Source organism: Clarias gariepinus, chromosome 14 (genome assembly GCF_024256425.1).
Source record: "Clarias gariepinus isolate MV-2021 ecotype Netherlands chromosome 14, CGAR_prim_01v2, whole genome shotgun sequence".
NCBI classification, from domain to species: Eukaryota; Metazoa; Chordata; class Actinopteri; order Siluriformes; family Clariidae; genus Clarias; species Clarias gariepinus.
In genome coordinates this window covers 3,278,861-3,300,398 of record NC_071113.1, presented here as the reverse complement: position 1 = coordinate 3,300,398, position 21,538 = coordinate 3,278,861, and the positions used below count along the sequence as shown (strand labels likewise).

General features: G+C 39.7%; 1 protein-coding gene across 1 annotated transcript; it reads left to right on the top strand.

Annotated features, from left to right (window-relative positions):
* The first annotated feature begins 2,061 nt into the window (after positions 1-2,061).
* top2a (DNA topoisomerase II alpha) lies at positions 2,062-20,758 on the top strand. The gene is made up of 35 exons (XM_053511925.1): positions 2,062-2,317; positions 3,602-3,748; positions 3,862-3,952; positions 5,559-5,622; positions 5,758-5,903; positions 6,025-6,122; positions 6,233-6,445; positions 6,541-6,714; positions 6,857-6,958; positions 7,046-7,183; positions 7,412-7,550; positions 8,511-8,668; positions 8,749-8,874; positions 8,989-9,099; positions 9,344-9,449; positions 9,672-9,781; positions 9,887-9,979; positions 10,064-10,178; positions 11,482-11,603; positions 11,719-11,867; positions 12,682-12,913; positions 13,101-13,235; positions 13,950-14,150; positions 14,247-14,442; positions 14,531-14,622; positions 14,710-14,859; positions 15,008-15,091; positions 16,721-16,915; positions 17,005-17,131; positions 18,447-18,620; positions 18,773-18,941; positions 19,087-19,142; positions 19,230-19,364; positions 19,780-20,012; positions 20,401-20,758. The coding sequence occupies exons 1-35, from the start codon at positions 2,291-2,293 to the stop codon at positions 20,530-20,532; spliced, it is 4,740 nt and encodes a 1,579-aa protein (XP_053367900.1). The 5' UTR covers positions 2,062-2,290; the 3' UTR covers positions 20,533-20,758.
* The last annotated feature ends 780 nt before the right edge of the window (positions 20,759-21,538 follow it).

The window sequence follows — 21,538 nt, the reverse complement described above, 5'->3', positions numbered from 1 at the left end:
GTGTCAGCGCTGTAATGTCAAGTTCTCCCTCGTCTACAGGACAGAGGAGTTTATGCTTCTTTGTAATATCTCAGTAACCTGAAAAAAAAAATAAACCTCTTTTTATCTTCAAGATGCTAAAGTGCCCAAGTGGGAATTTGTTTCAGAAAATCAGATGGATGAAAAAAGTATAAAAAAGAATGATAAAGATACTTCTTTATTAAACAAAAATCAAGTTTTATTTTGTTCTTAAATCAGTTACAAGAGTCAGTTACATGTCAAAATTTGCTTAAAAGACATGGAGTTAAAAGCTATATTATTTTTTAAAATAAAAGAATAAGACATAAATAATAATGTTACATAACATGATGTCATCTTTTTCTGTTTTTTTCTTTTTCTTTTTTTTTAAGGAAAAGCCAGTTTCTCTTTTGTTGGAATATTAGGATATTTTATTGTGAGGAAAAAAGGAATTTTCCCCCCCAAAAAAGTGAATGAATGGAAGCACAAGAACTAAATATAAGCTGGATTTGCGGACGCTGGTAAAAATAGTACGAGTGAGTTCCCTTTAAAGAGCGTCACGATGCTGCGCAATACAGACGGAGTTGCTACGCATTTTACCAAAAACCAACTGTGGAGAGTTTCCTAGAAAAGAAAGAAAAGAAAGAAGTTAGACGTGCCAGCCTGTCACCTCATTCAGAAAATTGCTTAATTTATTCTGCTTTTTCTTTCTTTCTTTCTTTTTCTTTTAAATTGCACTTTCCCAAATTTTCAGTTTCTGAAGATACTTAAAGTTTTGTTTTTTACTTTCTTAATGTATATTATTATTATTATTATTAATATTATTATTATTCCATTCAAACTTTTCTTTCTTTTTTACCTTTTATTTTACCATTAAATTTTATTTACCTGCTTTTTATATCCTACTTAATTTATTAATATTAATGCATATCAATATAAACAATTAGATTAAATTAAAAATAAAAAAATATTATATGGATAGGATGGACATATATGGATGGAGAGTATAAAGTTTTTTATTCTTGTTTTATTTGTTTGTTTAATACAACAATGGTAATTTAGTCAAACTGAAAGAAATGCATTGATTTGGGAAACTGTTCCCTCACTCACCTTCTATGTATATTGCTTTACCCTGTAGTAGTCCCCAGGGTGGCGGGGACCTGGAGCCAATCCCAGGAGGCTTAGGGCACAAGGACAGGGAGGCAATCCTTCACAGGGCACATACACACACTCACACGCTCATTTACACACTATGGATAATTTGGGAACACCAATTAGCATAATCTGCAGGTCTTAGGAAGGAAACCGGAGAAACCCACCAAGCACGGGGAGAACATGCAAACTCCATGCACACTGAGGTGGGAATCGAGCCCGGCCGGGAATCGAACCGAACAGTGTTAACCACTGCTGCCTTTTGGAAGATGTTAAATAACAATAAATATTTGTCCCGAACAGGGAGTGTATTTATATGTCTGATGACGAAAAAGTACAACTTAGTGTAAACAAGGCGTAAGATACTCAACCTTACAGAATGTGATTTCTTTGTATTAATACGCTAGAGAGTTCTACTGTACAGAAAGACAGACAGACATGTGTGGGCTTCAACCTCAAATAATAATAATAATAATAATAATAATAATAATAATATCACTAATTACATTAAAGATCAGCAGATTATTTTCAGTTATTTTTTTAAACAATTTTGTATATTAATATATATATATATATATATATATATATATATATATATATATATATATATATACATAAACATTGCACCTTTAAACTCAATGATTCAAAGAATCGTTGGGAGCCAAAAGAGTCGACTCTTCTTGATGAACCGAGTTAAATTCTGCATTCCAGCACGATATACATAAATTATATTATATTATATTATATATTATTACTATGATATATATTATAACAATATCACTACAGTTGTAATTCGATCCTAACCTGTAATACTGCGTCTTTTCCTGTCTCTCCGCCCCGCCCCTCCCCTCCCCCTCTCCTCTGATTGGAGGAGATCCCTAGTTTGAATTTTTGAAAGAGCTTGAGCTCGCGCGGCTGCAGTTACCCGGCGGTCGGTTAGTGTTAGGGAAGTTAACTAGGACTTAAACTACTTATAATAGGTTTAAACCGATTTTTTGTTGTTGTTTAGCTGTGACTCAGCAGGAGAAAGCGTGCAGGTTCTGGGTTTGCAAATTAGCGTTTGACTTGTTGAATAACGGAGCAATTATTAGACTTTAAGCCGCAGCTCTGAGTGCCTGAGGTAAACTTAACGGAAATAAAAATGTCTGCAGCTGAAGGACCTCTGAAGGTAAAAACCCTTATTTAAAGTTTATACATTGGTTTTATTTTGTGGAGGTTTTTTTTAATGTAGAAAGCTAATTAAATTCTCTTTTAACTCACGCATGGTGTGTATGTGCGTGTGTGTATGTGAGCCTAGCATGAATCCCTGTGTAAATCGACTTAGCATCGTTGCTACAAACCGTTTTTAAATTGTAGTTTAAGTTGCACGGATCAGCCAAAACATTATGACCACCGTTAAAATATTGCCTTTTTGCCACCAAATCAGACCTGACCCTCAAGGCATGCACTCCACTAGACCCCTGAAGGTGTGTTGTGGTGTCTGACACCATCAGTAGCTGGTCCTCTATGTCCTGTAAGTTGTGAGGTGAGGCCTCACTGGAGCTGACCTGATCTTCCAGCACATGCAACAGATTGGTCATTTGGTCAGGTTAACCTTAAACTCTTTGACCGCTTTCTAAGTAATGCGCAAAGTAACATCCATGAAATTGGCAGGGTTTCTCCATCAGACCACACCATCAGCTCTCCTTCCTTTTGGTAGGTCCTGAGTACTGCAGAGCCGAAACATCGCAGAACCCAGTCGTCTATCCATCACAGTCCGACCCATGTTGGAGTCGTTTAAATCCTTATTCTTGTCCAATTTTTCTGAGTCCAAAACATCAACTTTAGGAACAAAATGTTAACTTGCTGCCTAAAACACATCAATGACGTCCAGGTGTTGTTGTAATGAGATGATCAACATTATTCATATCACAATGTTATGCCTGATCCATGTACAGGTTCACTATTTAACCACGACATGCAACCAAAATCTGGGCAAACTTACAACTCAATAACAAATAGCCGAACCAAATAGCTCTTCCCCCTCTTTTTTAAGATTATGAACAGATCAACATCATAGGCTATGATGCTGCCGCTACACAGAGCCATTATTGCATCATCATTGTTTGTAATGATTATAAAACTCACATGATACCCTAGCAAAGAAACAGAAACAGGAGCGTTTGGGAAATTTAGAAAGATTGACTGCACTGTGAAAAAGGAGACTGAGAACTAAGGAGAAAGTATTTTAAGGCTTTCTTAAAGGTGACAGTAGTGCAAAAGGGGATTTTAAATTGACGGGGAGATTAGAGAGATTGAGACGAAAAGATGGCAGTAATGCAACCTAGTGCACACCAACCGCGGGTAAACCCTAAGAGGACGGTTAAAAAAAATATATATATATATATGAAGCACTCACACGCACAGATGCTGGATGTTTCATAGCAGTTTATCATCTCCATCTTCCGCTTAGGCTTTGTTCGAGAACAAGACCTTGAGCAAGCCGAAAAAAGATGAGAAGCGCCTCTCCGTGGAGCGCATCTACCAGAAGAAGACGCAGCTGGAGCACATCCTGCTCCGGCCGGACACCTACATTGGCTCAGTGGAACCAGTCACTCAGGTACCATAAGACTTCATAACATAACGGTTTAAAAAATTTAATAGAACACTACATTGCAGATTTGGAAATTTTAAACACATTTTCTTGGTGTGTGTTGTTTTTCCCCTCTTCAGCAAATGTGGGTGTTTGATGAAGTTGTCGGGATGAACTGCAGGGACGTCACTTTTGTCCCCGGCCTCTACAAGATCTTTGATGAAATCCTGGGTGCGTCTAAATCAGATTTTAAAATCCTTCCGGTCTGTTCATGAATGTGTAATAATGCAATAAGAAATTCTTACTTATAAAGGTGTAGAGTTTGGTTATGTAATCATAAATCCGCCTTTATTATTTTATTATTATTATTTTATTATTATTATATATATATATATATATATAGTATTTATTTTTTACCAAAAAATTTTTTCTTACATACACACTTACTGCTATGTTACCCTTTATTAGGTAAAAGTCACCTTATAGCAACAAATGAAAAGTGTTAATGGTTGAAATTGTATGAGATCATTCACCACATTAATTTTTATAGTGAAGTGAACGTTGCTGATGCTTTGCCAAATGAGTGTAAGATTAATGTAATTCCCAGAGTAGCACAGCTATGAGAATTGGTAATTAAAAAAAATCGTGACATGCTAACATATTTCGTGAAACAAAAAGTTGGTTATTAAAGCCAACTAGTTTTCACACTAGCTAATCTTCACTGGGCTAAGATTCTCAAAGAATGGTAGTAATTAGGAAAAAGTTATTTCTGATATGAATCAGTAATCGTGCTAGCCGATGTAATGACTAACTCCCAATTAGGTACTGTACTTGGCAATTACACTAATTAGTTTTACAGCAGAAGCCCAGGCTCTGTTACTTGCTCTCGAACATATTGAAACAGAAAGGGAACAAAATGGCTTAGTATTCACAGATTCGAAATCCTGTCTACAAGCCTTGGAATCTATAACAAAAACAAATCACCCGATAATCACTGATATATTAACTAAGGCAAACCAACTACAGAAGAACCATCACAATATTATCTTCGAATGGATTCCAGGACATGGTGGAATAATGGGAAATAAACAAGCTGACATGGCAGCAAAACATGCTCTTAAAGAAACTATTAGCGGATGCCAAATCCCACCCTCTGACCTTAAACCATTGATAAATCAATAAATACCAAATAAATGACAAGCAGTATGGGAACAGTACAAAAACAACAAATTATTTAAAATAAACCCAGTGGTAGAAAAAAGAAGTTATCACCCATTCGAATCAAGACACGGCCAGTTAGTATATACAAGGTGCCGTATAGGCCATACAAACATTACCCATGCTTATTTATTAAAGGATGAAGAAGCTCCAAAATGTCAGCGCTGCAGAACTATCCTAACCATAAAACACATACTTTTGGACTGCCAAAGTTTTAACACAATAAGAACACAATTTCTACCGGAACAAGATTTAAAAAACATATTCTTCAAGGCAAAACCAGAGAAACTCTTACAATTTCTGTTTAAAGTACACCTAAAGACCCTAATGTAAAACCTTGTTTTTTTGACCAAGACCGTGCTATTATGTCATCTATTATTATTATTATTATATCCTTTTAACTTTCTCACTACTCTCTTAATCACTTACATTTTCATAACGTAATAAATCAGCTTAATATTTGATGTCAATCTTGCCATGAAATAGACTGAGAAGCTGATATGACAATAAATCCAAATACAAACAAACACTAATTAGTAATTATTTTGGGTAAATTGGAAAAGTTTGTGTTTTTGGTATCTTGAGGGGGTTAAAAAAAATGTTTTTATCTGTTTTTCAGTCAATGCTGCAGATAACAAACAGCGGGACAGCAGCATGAACTGCATCAAGATCACCGTTGACTCGTGAGTGTCTCAATTCTCATCTTTACTCACATTCAAATAATTAAATATAAAAAAAATACATGCACTCATAATGAAATGACAATAACTGTGACTAAATGTGAATTCATATAATTGTGTATTAATGTTTTTTTTTAGCGAGAACAACATCATCAGCGTCTGGAACAACGGGAAGGGCATCCCTGTGGTGGAGCACAAAGTGGAGAAGGTTTACGTGCCAGCGCTCATCTTCGGCCAGCTGCTCACCTCCAGCAACTATGACGACGACCAGAAAAAGGTCACGGGTACGAGAAAGAGCCGTCTGATAACAAATCACTTAAATAGAGCTGTGAGATGTGCTTTAGCACAATGGATGGGTGCCATTTTTTTTCCTTTATACATATAATGTTATTTGCGTGTAATTAGGTGGCCGTAATGGATACGGCGCCAAGCTATGCAACATCTTCAGCACCAAGTTCACCGTGGAGACGGCGTGCAGGGAGTCCAAGCAGTGCTTCAAGCAGGTCTGAGGCTCTAATTAAAAGTTAATGGTGTTTTCACGTTATAACTTGTTCCTCTGATGTTTTTCACCATGAAAACACCATGTGAAGCTTTAGATTTCTGATGTCTGCAGACGTGGTACGACAACATGGGCCGTGCAGGCGAGGCCAAAATCAAGCCGTTCAGTGGAGACGACTACACGTGCATCTCCTTCCAGCCTGATTTGGCCAAATTCAAGATGCAGTCTCTGGACCGCGACACGGTGGCGCTGCTGACGAGGCGAGCGTACGACATCGCCGGCTCCAGTAAAGGAGTCAAAGTGTACCTGAACGGTACCAAGCTGCCTGTAAGTGCTTTTCCTGTGTGTCTCTCCTGCTTTCTGAGGAAAAACTTAAATCGCTTTCCTGAGAATCGACAACTGTTCTGATTGCGCGTTTTCAGGTGAGCGGGTTCCGCAGCTACGTGGACCTGTACGTGAAGGACAGGACGGACGAGACGGGGTCTCCCCTCACCGTAGTGCACGAAGTGGTGAACCCGCGCTGGGAGGTCTGTCTTACCATGAGCGAGAAGGGCTTTCAGCAAGTCAGCTTCGTCAACAGCATCGCCACCACCAAGGTACACACACACACACACACACTCATTCTTCCACAGCTTCCATGAGAATCTGAAATGGGTTATTAAAATTACTTTGTTTAAAAAGCTAAATTTGTTATGCTTGTTCTTTAGGTTAGAGTTGATGAAACTGTGTGTTTTTTAGGGTGGCAGACACACAGATTACGTGGCCGACCAGATCGTGTCCAAGATGATTGAGGTGGTGAAGAAGAAGAACAAAGGCGGAGTGGCAGTCAAGCCCTTCCAGGTAACATCTCGGGACACTTGGTCTTCTGAATTGATTATCATTTTGACATAGTGACATGTTTCAGAAACACCTTTGTGTGTGTTTCAGGTGAAGAACCACGTGTGGCTGTTTGTGAACTGCTTGATTGAGAACCCCAGCTTCGACTCACAGACCAAAGAGAACATGACGCTGCAACAGAAGAACTTCGGCTCCACCTGTACACTCAGCGAGAAGTTCATCAAGCAGGTCTCTCACAACACACACACACACTACACACGTCTTCTGTGTATTATACCCTGGTTTTAATGCTTTACAAAGAATAATTCGCCACAATCATTTTAAATGTGTAGACAGTGTTAAATAAAAACTACTATGCAACTTTTTCTGGCATGACCTGAGTTTCAGTGAGGACTTTATTTTTGTTTTTTAATTACTTTTTTTTTTTTTTCTTTGTTTTTTTCCACAATTTTTCAGGCGAACGGCTGTGGCATCGTGGAGAGTGTGATGAACTGGGTTAAGTTTAAGGCTCAGACGCAGCTCAACAAGAAGTGCTCGGCTGTCAAACACACCAAGATCAAGGGTGTGCCCAAGTTGGACGACGCCAACGACGCAGGTACGGCCTCCATCACGGAGCATTTAATCAGAGTTTAATTAGGGCCTGAGTGATACTGACTTTACACAAGTGCATCACGATTAGTTATGTAACGATAGTTTTAAAGCCATCATAAAATGATACAACAAAACTTTTATTTTATTAAGGTACTTGCGAACATTTAGGTTACGAATTTCCGCAGATACGAACAGACAGTAGTTTTATCTCCGGTTCAGTCCTGAAGTAGTCACGTGTATTGTATAGAAAATAGACACTGCAGTGCACCAGATACCAATATTTACAAATGTATACAATATTTTCAGTCTTTAAGTGAATCTATAAAATATCTGGAGTCCGGTATATTGTATGAATGTGTTGGGCGGGGGGGCGGGGGGGGGGTATGAGAGATAAGTAATGAGTTGCCTTCACCGGTTTCAATGAATCAGTCCAGGAGCACGGTGATAGAAAATGTCTGTCCTGTAAAGCTGTCCTGATGGCTAATAGTGAATAATTCTAATTTTGGAAAATCCTCAACAAAACGCAGTTCACAGTCTAATACAGTGGAAAACACCTCTGAGACAAAATGGCGTCCGGGCTTCCCTTCACGATTTAAAGGTGCAGAGACAACAGAGATTCACTTCCTTGGGCGTGGTTAAGATTTTTGGCCAGATGAGATTTTGTCAAGTAGATTGGTATGCTTTACATTGTATATTTGTGTCAAAGGCTCAGAAGTCTTGATTGAGAACCCCAGCTTCGACTGCAGACGAAAGAGAACATGACGCTGCAACAGAACTTTGTTGGAGTTGAGAACAAATCTGACTTACGAACATGCCCCCGAAATATAACTCATTCATAAGTCAGAGACTACCTGTATCTGTTTGATTTTCTTTACCTGTACATGTTTGTGGAATACACTGATGACTACAGCTAATGCATGTTTAACTCAAAGTAGTCATAAGCTGCTGTTTTGTGTGTGTTTAGGAGGTAAGAACTCGTCCGGCTGCACTCTGATCCTCACCGAGGGAGACTCGGCCAAGACCCTGGCCGTGTCTGGACTCGGCGTGGTGGGCCGTGATCGCTACGGCGTCTTCCCCCTGCGTGGAAAAATGCTCAACGTTCGGGAAGCTTCACACAAACAGGTGTGAACACACACAGATGCACAACCATTCAGGTTTTAAACAACAGCAAGTACACAGTGATTTAAATGAGTGTTTTACAGATCATGGAGAACGCAGAGATTAATAACATCATCAAGATCCTGGGTTTGCAGTACAGGAAAAACTACAGCGACCCCGAGTCACTCAAATCGCTGCGCTACGGCAGGCTCATGATCATGACAGATCAGGTCAGGACGTTGTTTACTATCGAGCGGGATATAATTATAATTTATAAACGGTATATATTTAATGATTTAAATACAGTATAAATGTAACGTCTGGTGTTTTGGCCTGGTGTTCAGGATCAGGACGGCTCCCACATCAAAGGCCTTCTCATCAACTTTATTCACCACAACTGGCCCTCCTTGCTGCGCCACAACTTCCTTGAGGAGTTCATCACGCCCATCATCAAGGTGTTTGTCTGAAATTCATGCGCTTTATAAAGCTATTATATACTGTTAAACAGCAAGGCTTTTAAAAATGTTAAGCAAAGAGCAGACTTTAATTATACTGGGAGATCTTGGGTGTGGGTTGGTACTGTTTTTGTTTCGCCTGACTTTCAAATTCAAATCTAGAAAGGGGTGTGTGTATCCTTCAGTGTGTGCAGCTTGGGTATAATGTGCGAATAACTATAACATAATATCTGTGTGTTTGCAGGCATCGAACAAGAAGCAGTCGCTTTCCTTTTATAGCATCCCAGAGTTCACCGAGTGGAAAGACAAGCAGAGTAACCTGAAATCATGGAAGATCAAGTACTACAAAGGTTTGTTCCTCAAAACCTGTGGTAGTCCAGCGCTACACGTAAGCAGGCAGTCTTTTTCTCAACGTGTTTTCTGCACACGTGGTCATTAAGGGGATTGTCATAAAGGCACTCGATTTGGTGTTAAGTCTGTAAAAGCCATACCGTTCATGTCATCCCTATTTGCTTTTTGGACGATGGAACTCGACCTGACCCGACCTTGTTCTGATTGTTGTCCCTCCCCAGGTTTGGGTACCAGCACAGCCCAGGAGGCTAAAGAGTATTTCTCGGACATGGCGAGACATCGCATCCCGTTTAAATACTCAGGACCCGCCGACGACGAGGCGATCACCCTTGTAATCACTTTTTACACTTGTACAGACATTCCGTTTTTAAACTCGCACTCAATACATGTTTTCTTAGTGCTTTTTTTTCTTTTTTTCTTCATGTTCTGCTTCCAGGCCTTTAGTAAGAAGAAAGTGGAGGAGAGAAAGGATTGGCTCACCAGCTTCATGGTGAACAGACGACAGCGCCGGGAGCATAACCTCCCAGAGGTCAGAACGGCCACCGCTTAGACCTGAAGATTAACCGTGTGTGTAAATGTGTTTTAATTCTGGTGTGTGTCTGTTGGAGAGCAGGAGTATCTGTATGGGAAGGAGACCACATCCCTCTCATACCACGACTTCGTCAACAAGGAGCTGGTGCTTTTCTCCAACTCGGACAACGAGCGATCCATCCCGTGCCTGGTGGACGGTGAGACTGTTAGACTTTTATAAAATATACTGTGTATGAAGGGGGCGCAAGAGTGAGATCACATGATCAATCATGATGCAGATTTTATAATGAAGCACAAACGTGTAAATATTTAAATAGTCTTAGCACAAACGTATCTTGAGCCTTTTTTTTTTTCAGTCCATAAAAACCTTATTTATTTATTGACATCATGCAGTAAAACCCATATCCCCAGATCCTATAGTACATCAAGCACTGTCTAACCTAACCCATGTGTCTTGCAAGGACAAGGTGATCGCCAAAATCTTTTATATTTTCATACAAAATATGTATTTTTCACAAATTAGTCCTGCATACTATTGAAGTGTTAGTGACTTTTTGAGCCCTCCTTTTGAGGGGTATTTCTTGCCAGATCCCTTCTTGGGCAGTGGTGGCTCAGAGGGCTAAGGCACTGAGTTACTGACCGGAAGATCGGCGGTTCGATCCCCAGCTCCACTAGGTTGCCACTGTTGGGCCCTTGAGCAATGGCCAGGGGCGTTGTATCTTGGCTGACCCTGCGCTCTCACCCCAGTTACCCTGGGATATGGGAAAAAGTAATTTCACTGTGCTACAATGTATATGTGACAAATAAAGGCTTAACTTAAAAAAACAATCCTTTTAGCCAACCTGGGTTGGATCCAGAAATCATATCCAAAACATACAGGACCTTGAATGTTTCTTCTTGTGTGTTGACTTCTTTCCGTAACCGGCGTGCGTGGGCGATGCAGCATGCACCGTGCTTTACTCGGCTTGTAAATCAATGGAGCAAGTTTTAAAACAAAGCAACAGAAACATAGTGAGAGCTTGCAAGTGTACACAAACGGTACCTGAGCTGGTCACCACAGACTGGCCCTTATTTTATTTGTTTGTTTGTTAAAAGTTTCCTGTTTTTAATGTGTTCATTAAAACACTGGGTGTGAAGAGTTGCGTGCTTTGTCACGGGATGCTCTTTAACACTTAATATTTAAAAACGTGGCCCCCACGTTTTTTTTTTTTTTTTTAATTTATTAACACCTTTTAGTTTTTTTTTGTTTGTTTGTTTTTTTTCTTTAAAGCCCTTTTACTTGCGCTAGACAAATTTTCTAACAAATTGTCCAAAAAAAATGGTTTCTGGCAACACAACTGGGTCACTTTTCATGTGTTGAGTGTTCAGGCATGAGCCCAATTCATTAGATTTTAGTTAAAGTGTACTGGGTAAAAGGGTACTGTGGGTGATGGGTGCATGTGTGAAAAGTGTTTTGTCAATATAATAGGCAGGTGATGATGGTGTGTGTGTGTGTTTAAGGTCTGAAGCCAGGCCAGAGGAAGGTGGTATACTGCTGTCTGAAGCGAAACGATAAGCGTGAGGTGAAAGTGGCCCAGCTCGCCGGTTCTGTCGCAGAGATGTCGGCCTATCATCACGGAGAGGTGACCTTTCAGTTTTATGGGTTTTTAATGTCATTCAATGTATGCTTCCTTTAAAAAAAAATTGTGCCCTGACTGTGGAATTATAAATAAGCAAAGTAAAACTTCGTGTTTTTAGACCTCTTTGATGATGACCATCGTGGGTCTGGCGCAGAACTTTGTGGGCAGCAACAATCTGAACCTGCTGCAGCCCCTGGGGCAGTTTGGTACACGCCTTCACGGAGGCAAAGACTCGGCCAGCCCCAGATACATCTTCACTATGCTCAGGTACACACACACACACACACACACACACACACACACACACACACACACACACACACACACACACACACACACACACATAGTGTGTGAGAGAGAGAGATGGTTCACAATTCTATTGTAGTTTCATATCTACTAGTGATGGGAGTCAGCAGTCACCTCCTGATATGGTGATGGGTGCTGATTCAATTATATATATATTTTTTTAATAAATATCCCTATTGGATAATACATGTTCTCACAATTTTTGTTTTACAATTTAAAACCTTAAAAAATTAAAAGACAAAATGACTTGAAATACAAGTGTTTAACATTTTACTGACCAGCACGTTTCTGTCCCCCATAATTATTTTTAATAAAAATTCAATCTAGGCAGATAATTCCCTCTTACCACATGGGATGAAAAAATCTAAATAGTTTATCTGTAGAATTATAAAGAAACGGCAACATTTTACCACCTCAGACGACTAAGTTGTCAAAACTTAAAATTAAGCCTGCGTGTCGATTGGCTGCGAGTACCTGCATCTTCTTACACACACTTGTAATGCGGACAATTCTCCACTAATCAGTGCAGTGTTTAGAGACTGGTTTGTCTGAGAGTAATACTGGCGATGCGCCACACAAAAGAATCGCTATTCATAACCGAACCGGTTAAATTAGTGTACTTTAAGAAAATGTGCATAAATTTGAAGTTTATATTAATGTCGGTGTGTAAGAAGATTTATGAATAAAATAGACCGGTGCTACTTTAGGTTAATCAAAAAATTTATCAAATATTAAAGCTAAAATTTAGGTTTATTTTCTCTCTCTCTCTTTCTAGTCCTCTGACTCGTCTGCTTTTCTCTGCCATGGATGACAACCTGCTCAAGTACAACTATGACGACAACATGCGCGTGGAGCCTGAGTGGTACGTTCCCATCATCCCTATTGTTCTCGCAAACGGCGCCGACGGCATCGGCACGGGCTGGGCCAGCCGCATCCCCAACTACGACGTGCGCGAGATTGTCAACAACATCCACCGCATGCTGGACGGCCAAGAGCCTCTGCCCATGGTTAGTCACAGGAAATGATGTCAGTGTTTTATCAGTTAAAGATAACAACGACCACAATATTACAGTAACAGCCAGGGCTTAGGAGTTGACCCATCCTGTTTATACAAACACATCTGTTATTTTTCCTCCAAGTCTTAAAAACATGATGGTTACATTTTACCAAATTTGTTTTTTTAAATCTGTTCAGTTGCCCAGTTATAAGGGTTTTAAAGGGACCATCGAGGAGCTGACGACCAACCAGTACATGAACAGCGGTGAGGTGGCCATCCTTGACTCCACCACCATCGAGATCTCAGAGTTGCCTGTAAAAACGTGGACTCAGGTCAGTAGTTATGAACACCTTATGGATCTTTAGCGCCTCAGTCTCCGTACAACTACACTGGGGAACCTTTTGATTTTAGTTCAATGTGCTGTTTTTAATGCAAGTTTCTTTGCACATCCGTTTAAAATCTAACTAAGCAAAATTTTTTGTTTTCCCAGCAGTTTCTGCATCGAAAAATATTTAAGAACAGGTAGTCCACAACTTGGAGTTACAATTTTCTGCACATACAAACAGACCTCGGTTCAATCACAGAAGTAGCTCACGTGTATTGTACAGAAAATAGACACTGTAGTGCACCAGATTATATAAATATTTTCAGTTTGTAAGTGAATGCATATTCAGCATTTATGCGATTACAGATTTTGGCCACATGATGGCAGTTTGGGGGGGGGGGAAGGGGAAGAGATTTAGTCAAGTGGATCGGTATGTTTTACGTTATATATTCGTGTCAAATATGTATAGGACTCACCTTGTCTGACTTAAGAACAAATCTGACTTGCGAACGTGCTCCAAGAACTGAACTTGTATGCATGTCAGGGAGTTCCTGTAGGGATCTATAATATACGGTTTACTGAGATATTGTATTGGAGTTTAGGATATAAAAGCTTGCATGTTTTGTGTTTTTTTTTTTTTTTTTTTCTTTTTCTTCTTTTAAAGGCATGCTCTTCAGGACATTAATTAGTTAATTTTTATTATCTGTGTTTCCCTCTGTAGACATACAAAGAGAACGTGCTGGAGGTGATGTTGAATGGCTCTGATAAGGTGCCCCCTCTAATCACGGACTATAAAGAGTACCACACGGACAGCACTGTGCGCTTCGTGGTCAAAATGACAGAGGAGAGGCTGCGCGAGGCCGAGGCTGTTGGTCTGCACAAAGTCTTCAAGCTCCAGAACCCCCTCACCTGTAACTCCATGGTAAAGACAGACAACACACACATTTTAATCATCGACCTCCTTGTTTTGAGGTGATGTGTTAAGACGCGCCCCCATCCCCCCGCTTCACATGTGCAGGTGCTGTTTGACCACGTGGGCAGTCTGAAGAAGTACGAGACGGTGCAGGACATCATGAAGGACTTCTTTGAACTGCGTCTGAAGTACTACGTGCTGAGAAAGGACTGGCTGATCGGCATGCTGGGAGCCGAAAGCTCCAAGCTCTCCAACCAGGCACGCTTCATTCTGGAGAAGATCCAGGGCACGCTCGTGATCGGTGAGCAGGTCACGCGGGAATCGCTCGTTCTGTGGCGCTCCGTGTCGAAATGGTAACGGCTGATATATTTTGTTTCGTCTCATTTCAGAGAACAAACCCAAGAAGGAACTCATCCGCATGCTGCAGGAGATGGGCTACGACTCTGATCCTGTCAAGGCCTGGAAAGAATCTCAGGAGAAGGTACTAAATTGAAGGGTGTGAATTCAGTCACTCCATTCTTCTGCATGCATGCGCACGTTGTCAATGTCTCTGCGCATTTCATTCCAGGATATGGAGGAAGACGCGGGTGATGAAGATGAGGAAAAGGACAAGGAGGAAGAGACGTCAGGACCAGATTATAATTATCTCCTGAGCATGCCCATGTGGTACCTCACTAAAGAGAAGAAAGACGAGCTGTGCAAGCAAAGAGACGCAAAGGTGAGTATAAAACAGGGTTGGGGGTAGCGGTAGTTCCAGCTTTCTTGATTCTAAATCGTCTAGTTTTTTTTTTTATATATATATATATATATATATATATATATATATATATATATATAACACGTTTATGTATTTTAATCTGTTGTAGATGCACGAGTTGAATGTATTAAAGAGGAAGTCTCATTCAGATCTGTGGAAGGAGGATCTTGCTGCCTTTACTCAGGAGCTGGAGGTAAGGGTCTTACAGAAAGTTAATGAAGAAAATTTATATATATATATATATATATATATATTAGGGCTGGGTATCGTTCCAAAATTACCGATACCCTGAATTCGATACCGGTTCCGAACGATACTTTTTTCGATACTTTTATTTAAGAAAAATATTTTAAAAAGATTACATAATACACATAATCTCTGAGAAACTTTGGTTTTATTTTTCAGGATGTTTGTGACACTTTTCACAGCAGGCTTATCTCTAAGACCAGTAAACAAAGGCACAAAATGAACAAAGTGTAATTAACATAATAGATCAGTGTAAACAGTTTTAATAAAGTTCAGTCAGTTTTAAGTATTTGTGAGGCTCACTGTCGCTTAAAGGTTTAGTTCACCCAAAAATGAAATTTCTTTTATTAATTATCTATAAATGAAGATATTTTGGACTTAATCCAAGAGCATTCTGATCCTCCCATAGATAAATCGTTGAATAAAGTTATTTTTGTTTTTTGTACACAGAAGTATTCTCACAGCTTCTTATAATTTTGATTGAACCACTGATATCACATGGACTTATTTTGATGTTTTTGGTTCCTTTCTGGGCATTGAAAAATGCATATCCAGTAAATCTATGAGAGGATCAGAAAGCTCTTGAATTAAATCCAAATTATTTTAATTTTTGTTCTAAAGATAAACAAAGGTCTTATGGGTTTGGAACAACATTAGGGTGAGTAATTAGAGACAGAATTTTCATTTTTTTTAGTGAACTAACCTTTTAAGAATCACTAAAGCATTTTAGCATCAACATAGCTACGTATTTAAAGCCATCAAACAGTACATAACATTGCATAAGGTAAAAATGATTTATTAAAGTGACCCCGCACAAAATTAAACTTAACTTTAACGGTACACAAGCATGAAGCGCTAAAAGTTAGCCGATTGTGTATGTCGGTTTACCTGTCGGTGCCCCAGTCATCGCGCTGTTATCCTCATCAGTCACGGAGGACGACGCTTGTGGTGGGCATGTTGTTGGAGGCCCCGACTCAAACACAGAGCAACTTTCTGCTCGCAAATTAATTCCGTGTACTGTCAGGTGTTTCATCATATTTGACGTGTTGCCAGTCTTGGACGCGATAACCTTTTTACAAATATTGCATCGCACGCTGTTGCCGTCAATCTTGGCATAATGTAGCAATACTTTTGATCGCTTAAACATCGTTTGCGTAAAATTTTTTGCTACGGTTTAAAGTGTAGTGTGCATTACAGCCTCACATTTGACAAGTTCTGGGCGAGTGGGCGTAACCGCTGTAAACTATTGATTTTCAAGGCAGTCTCGCAGCAGCCAATCACCAGCATTTGATCCGGGCACATTAAGGATGCCGCACTTTTTGTAGCTCACTGACGATGACAAGATTATACTTTTGGGTATCGAAATTTGGCACCGAACGAAAATGATTTTTTCGATACTCGATAGTATCGAGACGATTCGGTCGGTGCTTCAAAAGTATCGAACTCGATACCCAGCCCTAATATATATATATATATATATATATATATACACACACACACACACACACACTTGTTTAGAAACGGTTAAATTATATATATTTTTAAAGTTATTTATTGATTCTGTGTCGTGCCGCAGCGTGTGGAGCAGGCAGAGCAGGCTGCACAAGGCCCAGTCACTCAGGTCAAGATCAAAGGAGGCAGGTCTAAGGTGGTGAAGGTGAAGGACGAGACCAGGCCCACCCCTCAGGGCCGCCGCGTCATCCCGCGTGTCACCAGTGCCATGAAAGACCAGGCTGTCAAAAAGGGTGGAGCCAAGAAAGGCAAGAGCAAGGTGGGATTTGTGATTGCTCTGACCTTTTTATTGTTTTATTTATTAATATAATTAGAAAAGAATCTCTAAACTCATCTTTGTTCCTGCAGTCTGACAGCGAGGGCAGCGTGGTGATGAAGATGGAGTTCGGTGATGACGCTGAAGCAGAAGAGTCTGGAGACGTGGGACTCGCTGCTCGTCTCAACAAAAGGGTCAAGAAAGAACCCAAAGAGAAAGGTATGGAAAGAAATTTTATTCTATTACATTATAATGTGTGCAGTGGTGGCAAAAGTATTCACATTCATTACTTGAGTATAGAAGTATATATACTTGGGTTTAAAAAGACTTCTTTAGAAGTTGAAGTATTAACTCAAGCTTTTTACTCAAGTAAAGGTACTGGTTTTAAAACTACCTAAAGTATAAAAGTAAAAGTGATGTGCGGGGGGAAAAAACATTAAGGCTAAAAGCTTAGGCTGTGCCACGGGCCTGTATACTGCACTAACACCTCATTTAAAAAAAAAAAAAGAAAGAAAAATGTGGTGGTGTTTTTTTTTGTTGTATTTTTTTTTAACGGCCATAGTGATTTGGGATACTGTATATGGCAATTGAAAAAGAATGCATTCTAGTACAATGCAAATACATTCAACCATATGTGTACTACTGAGCATTAACATGTTTTATGGAGAAGAAGATATGATAACTAGTTGCTTGTAAGTATTTTAATGGTGCACAAAGTCAAACTTCACAGGCGTGTCATCAGTAACCTTTATTGGCATGTAAATGTACATCCAAGCTTAGCTGCAGGAATCTGTTAGAGCAACATACAAGAAAATTAGTGCGCCCAGGGCAGGCTTAGTAACAATTACCCTTGTATGGTTGTTTACAATAAACATTAGTGCTGTCAGAATGAATGATTAATCCAAGCGATTAATCAAAAAAAATTATAAATACATATATACACATGTTTATATATGGATGGATGGATATATATATATACACACACACACACGTCCTTGCTGGAGTGTGATGTATTCATCCTGTTCCCTTCCTCGCTGGTGCTTGGTTGTGACATTTCGCTCGAATCTTGAGTCTCCATCACGGACATCTTCGTCTACTTATCACAACCGTATCAACCGAAAATGCTATTTTATTCAAACGACCTTGCTGGAGTGTGTGACGTGACGTCATGTGCAGGTGCGATGGATCGCGTACCAACCAATAGGGTGTTGGAATGGTATGTTTATACTTCATACTATTTATCCAGTTATTGTTGTTTTTTTTTTTTTGTTTTTTTTGGAATGACAAGCTGAAATAAAATCGGAGTAACAAGGCTATTTTTAAAATGTAAGTAGTAGAAAGTACAGATAATTGCGTGAAAATGTCAGAAGTAGAAGTAAAAAGTCGGCTGAAAAATAATTACTCCAGTAAAGTATAGATACTCAAGTAAGGTAACAAAGTATTTGTACTTCGTTACTTGACACCTCTGAATGTGTGTATAAATGTGGACTGATGGCCTCCTGAGGAACTTCTAATGGTCTTCTCCCCCTTGAAGCTTCCAAGTCAGGCAAGCAGACCACGCTGCAGTTTAAACCTGTCAAGAAAGAGAAGAAGAAGAACCCATGGTCATCTGATGAGGAGGAGGAGGAGAGTAGGGAAGACGATTCGAACGTGTCTGAAGCTGCAGGCGACCCTGCTCCCAGAGAGAGGCTGGGCAGAAAAGCTAACGGTAAGAACAATTTAACACACACACACACACTCGCAGTCAACGATTAGTAGCGCAGGATTATGATGACGCTCTCGTTTTAAAACGTTACGTTTCCGTAGCATATAAACATGCCATGAATGTTGCCCCCTAAATACCCAGTGTGTGTGTTTCAGCTGGTGTTAAGTACTGCCTGTCTGACAGCGAGAATGAATCCGGGAATTGGGGCAGTCTGCGTGAAAAGAAAGCTCCGGTAGTTTCTGATGACGACGACGAAGACATGTTTGTTCCAGAACCCAGGGCCGTATCAGACAGTGAGCAGGACTCGCCTGCCCCGCCCCCACCGTAAGTCTTCATCCTCATTTTTCACGGTCTATGGCTTTGTAACGTCATCATGGGAAAGGGAAACATCTTTTTGAACCCTGTGCTGTATCCTTACTGCTTCACACACTCGCCCTTGTCTGTAACCATTCTCTTATTTCATTTACAGAAAGAAAACCGTGAAAAAAACAAAGGAGGAGACCGCACCCAAGAGCACATTGACCTGTAAGACACCTGAGCAGGCAAATATTTTATACAAGGAATATATTCACTGTCTTTAATCATTAAATGTCCGTATTCATATGCACGCAGCCGAGAGCACCACTTCCAAACCCCCTCCCAAGCCTAAAGAGAAAGCGGTGAAGAAAGCCGCGGATGGCGCAGCGAAGAAGCCCGCGGCCAAGAAGACGACGACCGCTCTCTCCAAAAAGAAAGCAGCAGTGATGGGTAAATTCAGTGTCGCTGTTCTCTCCTTAAACGTACTTGAGAAATCTTTACATCAACAAATTAAACTTGCCATATAAATTCTCATAAATGGGCTGTTACTATAGAAACGGTAGTATTGTGCTTGTATCGGTCACATGGTAAGAAATACCCGTAGTCTGTAGTATTTATCGCGGCTAATGAATAATTGGACAAACAACTTAATTAATATGATGTTTGCAAATATTTATTAACTCAAAATTGTATTCCGGGAAAAAAAACACCAAATAACTTAAATTATTGACAAACTGTACATGAATTCACGACTATGTATATTCCTTGTGATATTGTAGCCTTTAGTGATTACATAATTGCAGAGGTTTCGTACTGTAATTGTGCAGCACTATTTGATATTAATATAAAGTGGTTGATTGCGTAGATGTCAAGCAGCCTTCCATCCTCGAGACGCTGTCCAAACCCGCACCCGCTAAAAAGAGCACGGCCACAAAACTGTTGACGTCCAGCGACTCCGAAAACTCCGCCAAGCCAGCCAAAAAAGCAGCACCACCGCGTAAGAGGAAAGTGGCGCTGAGTAGCGACGAATCGGACAGCGACTCCGACGGAGGAAACCTCATGGCCCGCCTCAAAGGCAAAGTTACGGCTGCAGAAAAGGTACGTCTTAATCACGGACACGCAAAAAATGACTTACTGTCAGGCTCGGCAGTATGATTTGATATCGTGATAAATTGCACCTGAACGCTTAAAGTTTTTGTTTTGTTTTTTTACACACGCAATGTGTATTGTAAAAAGGCAAAAGTCATAGAATTAGCATATTGCCAGCCTCAGGATTTTATATATATATTTTATTTTAAAAATGTACATTTTGTTGTAATAAACTATTAGAAGCAATTAAGAATTAAGAGTAAGTAATATGGTGAAAAAAAATTGAGTTCAGATTAAACCAGTTCCATTTTATTCTAGTTTACAAAACTAACTGAAAAAAATATTATGTACCTCCTGCCACCTGACCCAAAAATCTATTGATTTTTGCTGTCTTTAGAAAAGTAAGAAGGACGACGAGAGCTTTTCTTTGGATGTGCCGGCGTCCGTCGTGGCACCGCGGAGCAAAACGGCACGCAACACAAAACCAGTCACCTACGCGCTGGACTCCGACTCGGACGACGACTTTTAGCCAGTTTGCCTTCACCTTGTGGCACTAGAAAAAAAATGTTGTACATGTTTTAAAAACCTTAAGTCCATTTTATTTCCTTTTACATGTTCATTACTGTTTGAAATTTCAGAATGTCAAATATTCTTGAAAAGTTTGAAGTTTTGAAGAAACTAATTTGTCTGTCTTGTAAATATTTTCTATGTTTTTTGCTAAATTGATCCAAAATAAACTTTATCTTTTGACCCTTGCTTCAGGTTCTTAAACTTTTTGTAGGAAGTAATCATGCAGAAATGTAGTGATCACCTGCTCCCAGTAGTTATGGTGTACTTTACTTTTATTCTGATTTCAGTGTTGCGAATGTAATAGAAGAAGCAATTAGCATTTATGAAGGCTTCCATGTTAGTTGAGTAAGTAACACCCGTTTGTGAGTTGCTATTTCAGCAACAACAAAAAAACAAATGTGATTTGATGAAGCAGAGCCACTGGTTCTACTACAAGGTGAAGTGATGGTTCTTTTAAAAAAAGAAAAAAGGACCTGATGTCCCCTGGTGATTTATTCTACTAATAAAACAGCAATATTTTCACCCCATATTTTAACATTATTAAACAGCACATCAGTCTTTTAATCATTTTTGTTAATGTGGAAAATTGTTTTCCCCATAAAGCAAGTAATGTATCTTCTCTTGAGTGCTCCTGCACTTGAAAGTTCTTACATAAATGTTTAATGAACTTCCTAAAGGGAACTTCATAGAAGTAGATTCTGTTGTTACTACGTCCTTGAGTTCTACATGCATCTTGCTTCAACCTCGTCCTCACCGGGTTTTTTTATTTTTTTTTATTTTTTACATCTCTGGAACATGTAAATGGAGACACTACTATTTTTTTTACCGGTTTCTTCTGCGTTCCTGCTGAGTTGTACAAGTTCTCACTATGTTCAAGAACGTGGTGGGAGCATGGATCAGTGATCGGGGTTTAATAGAACATCTGCACTAATATAAGCCTCCGATAAGCTCTGCTGTCGGAGCTG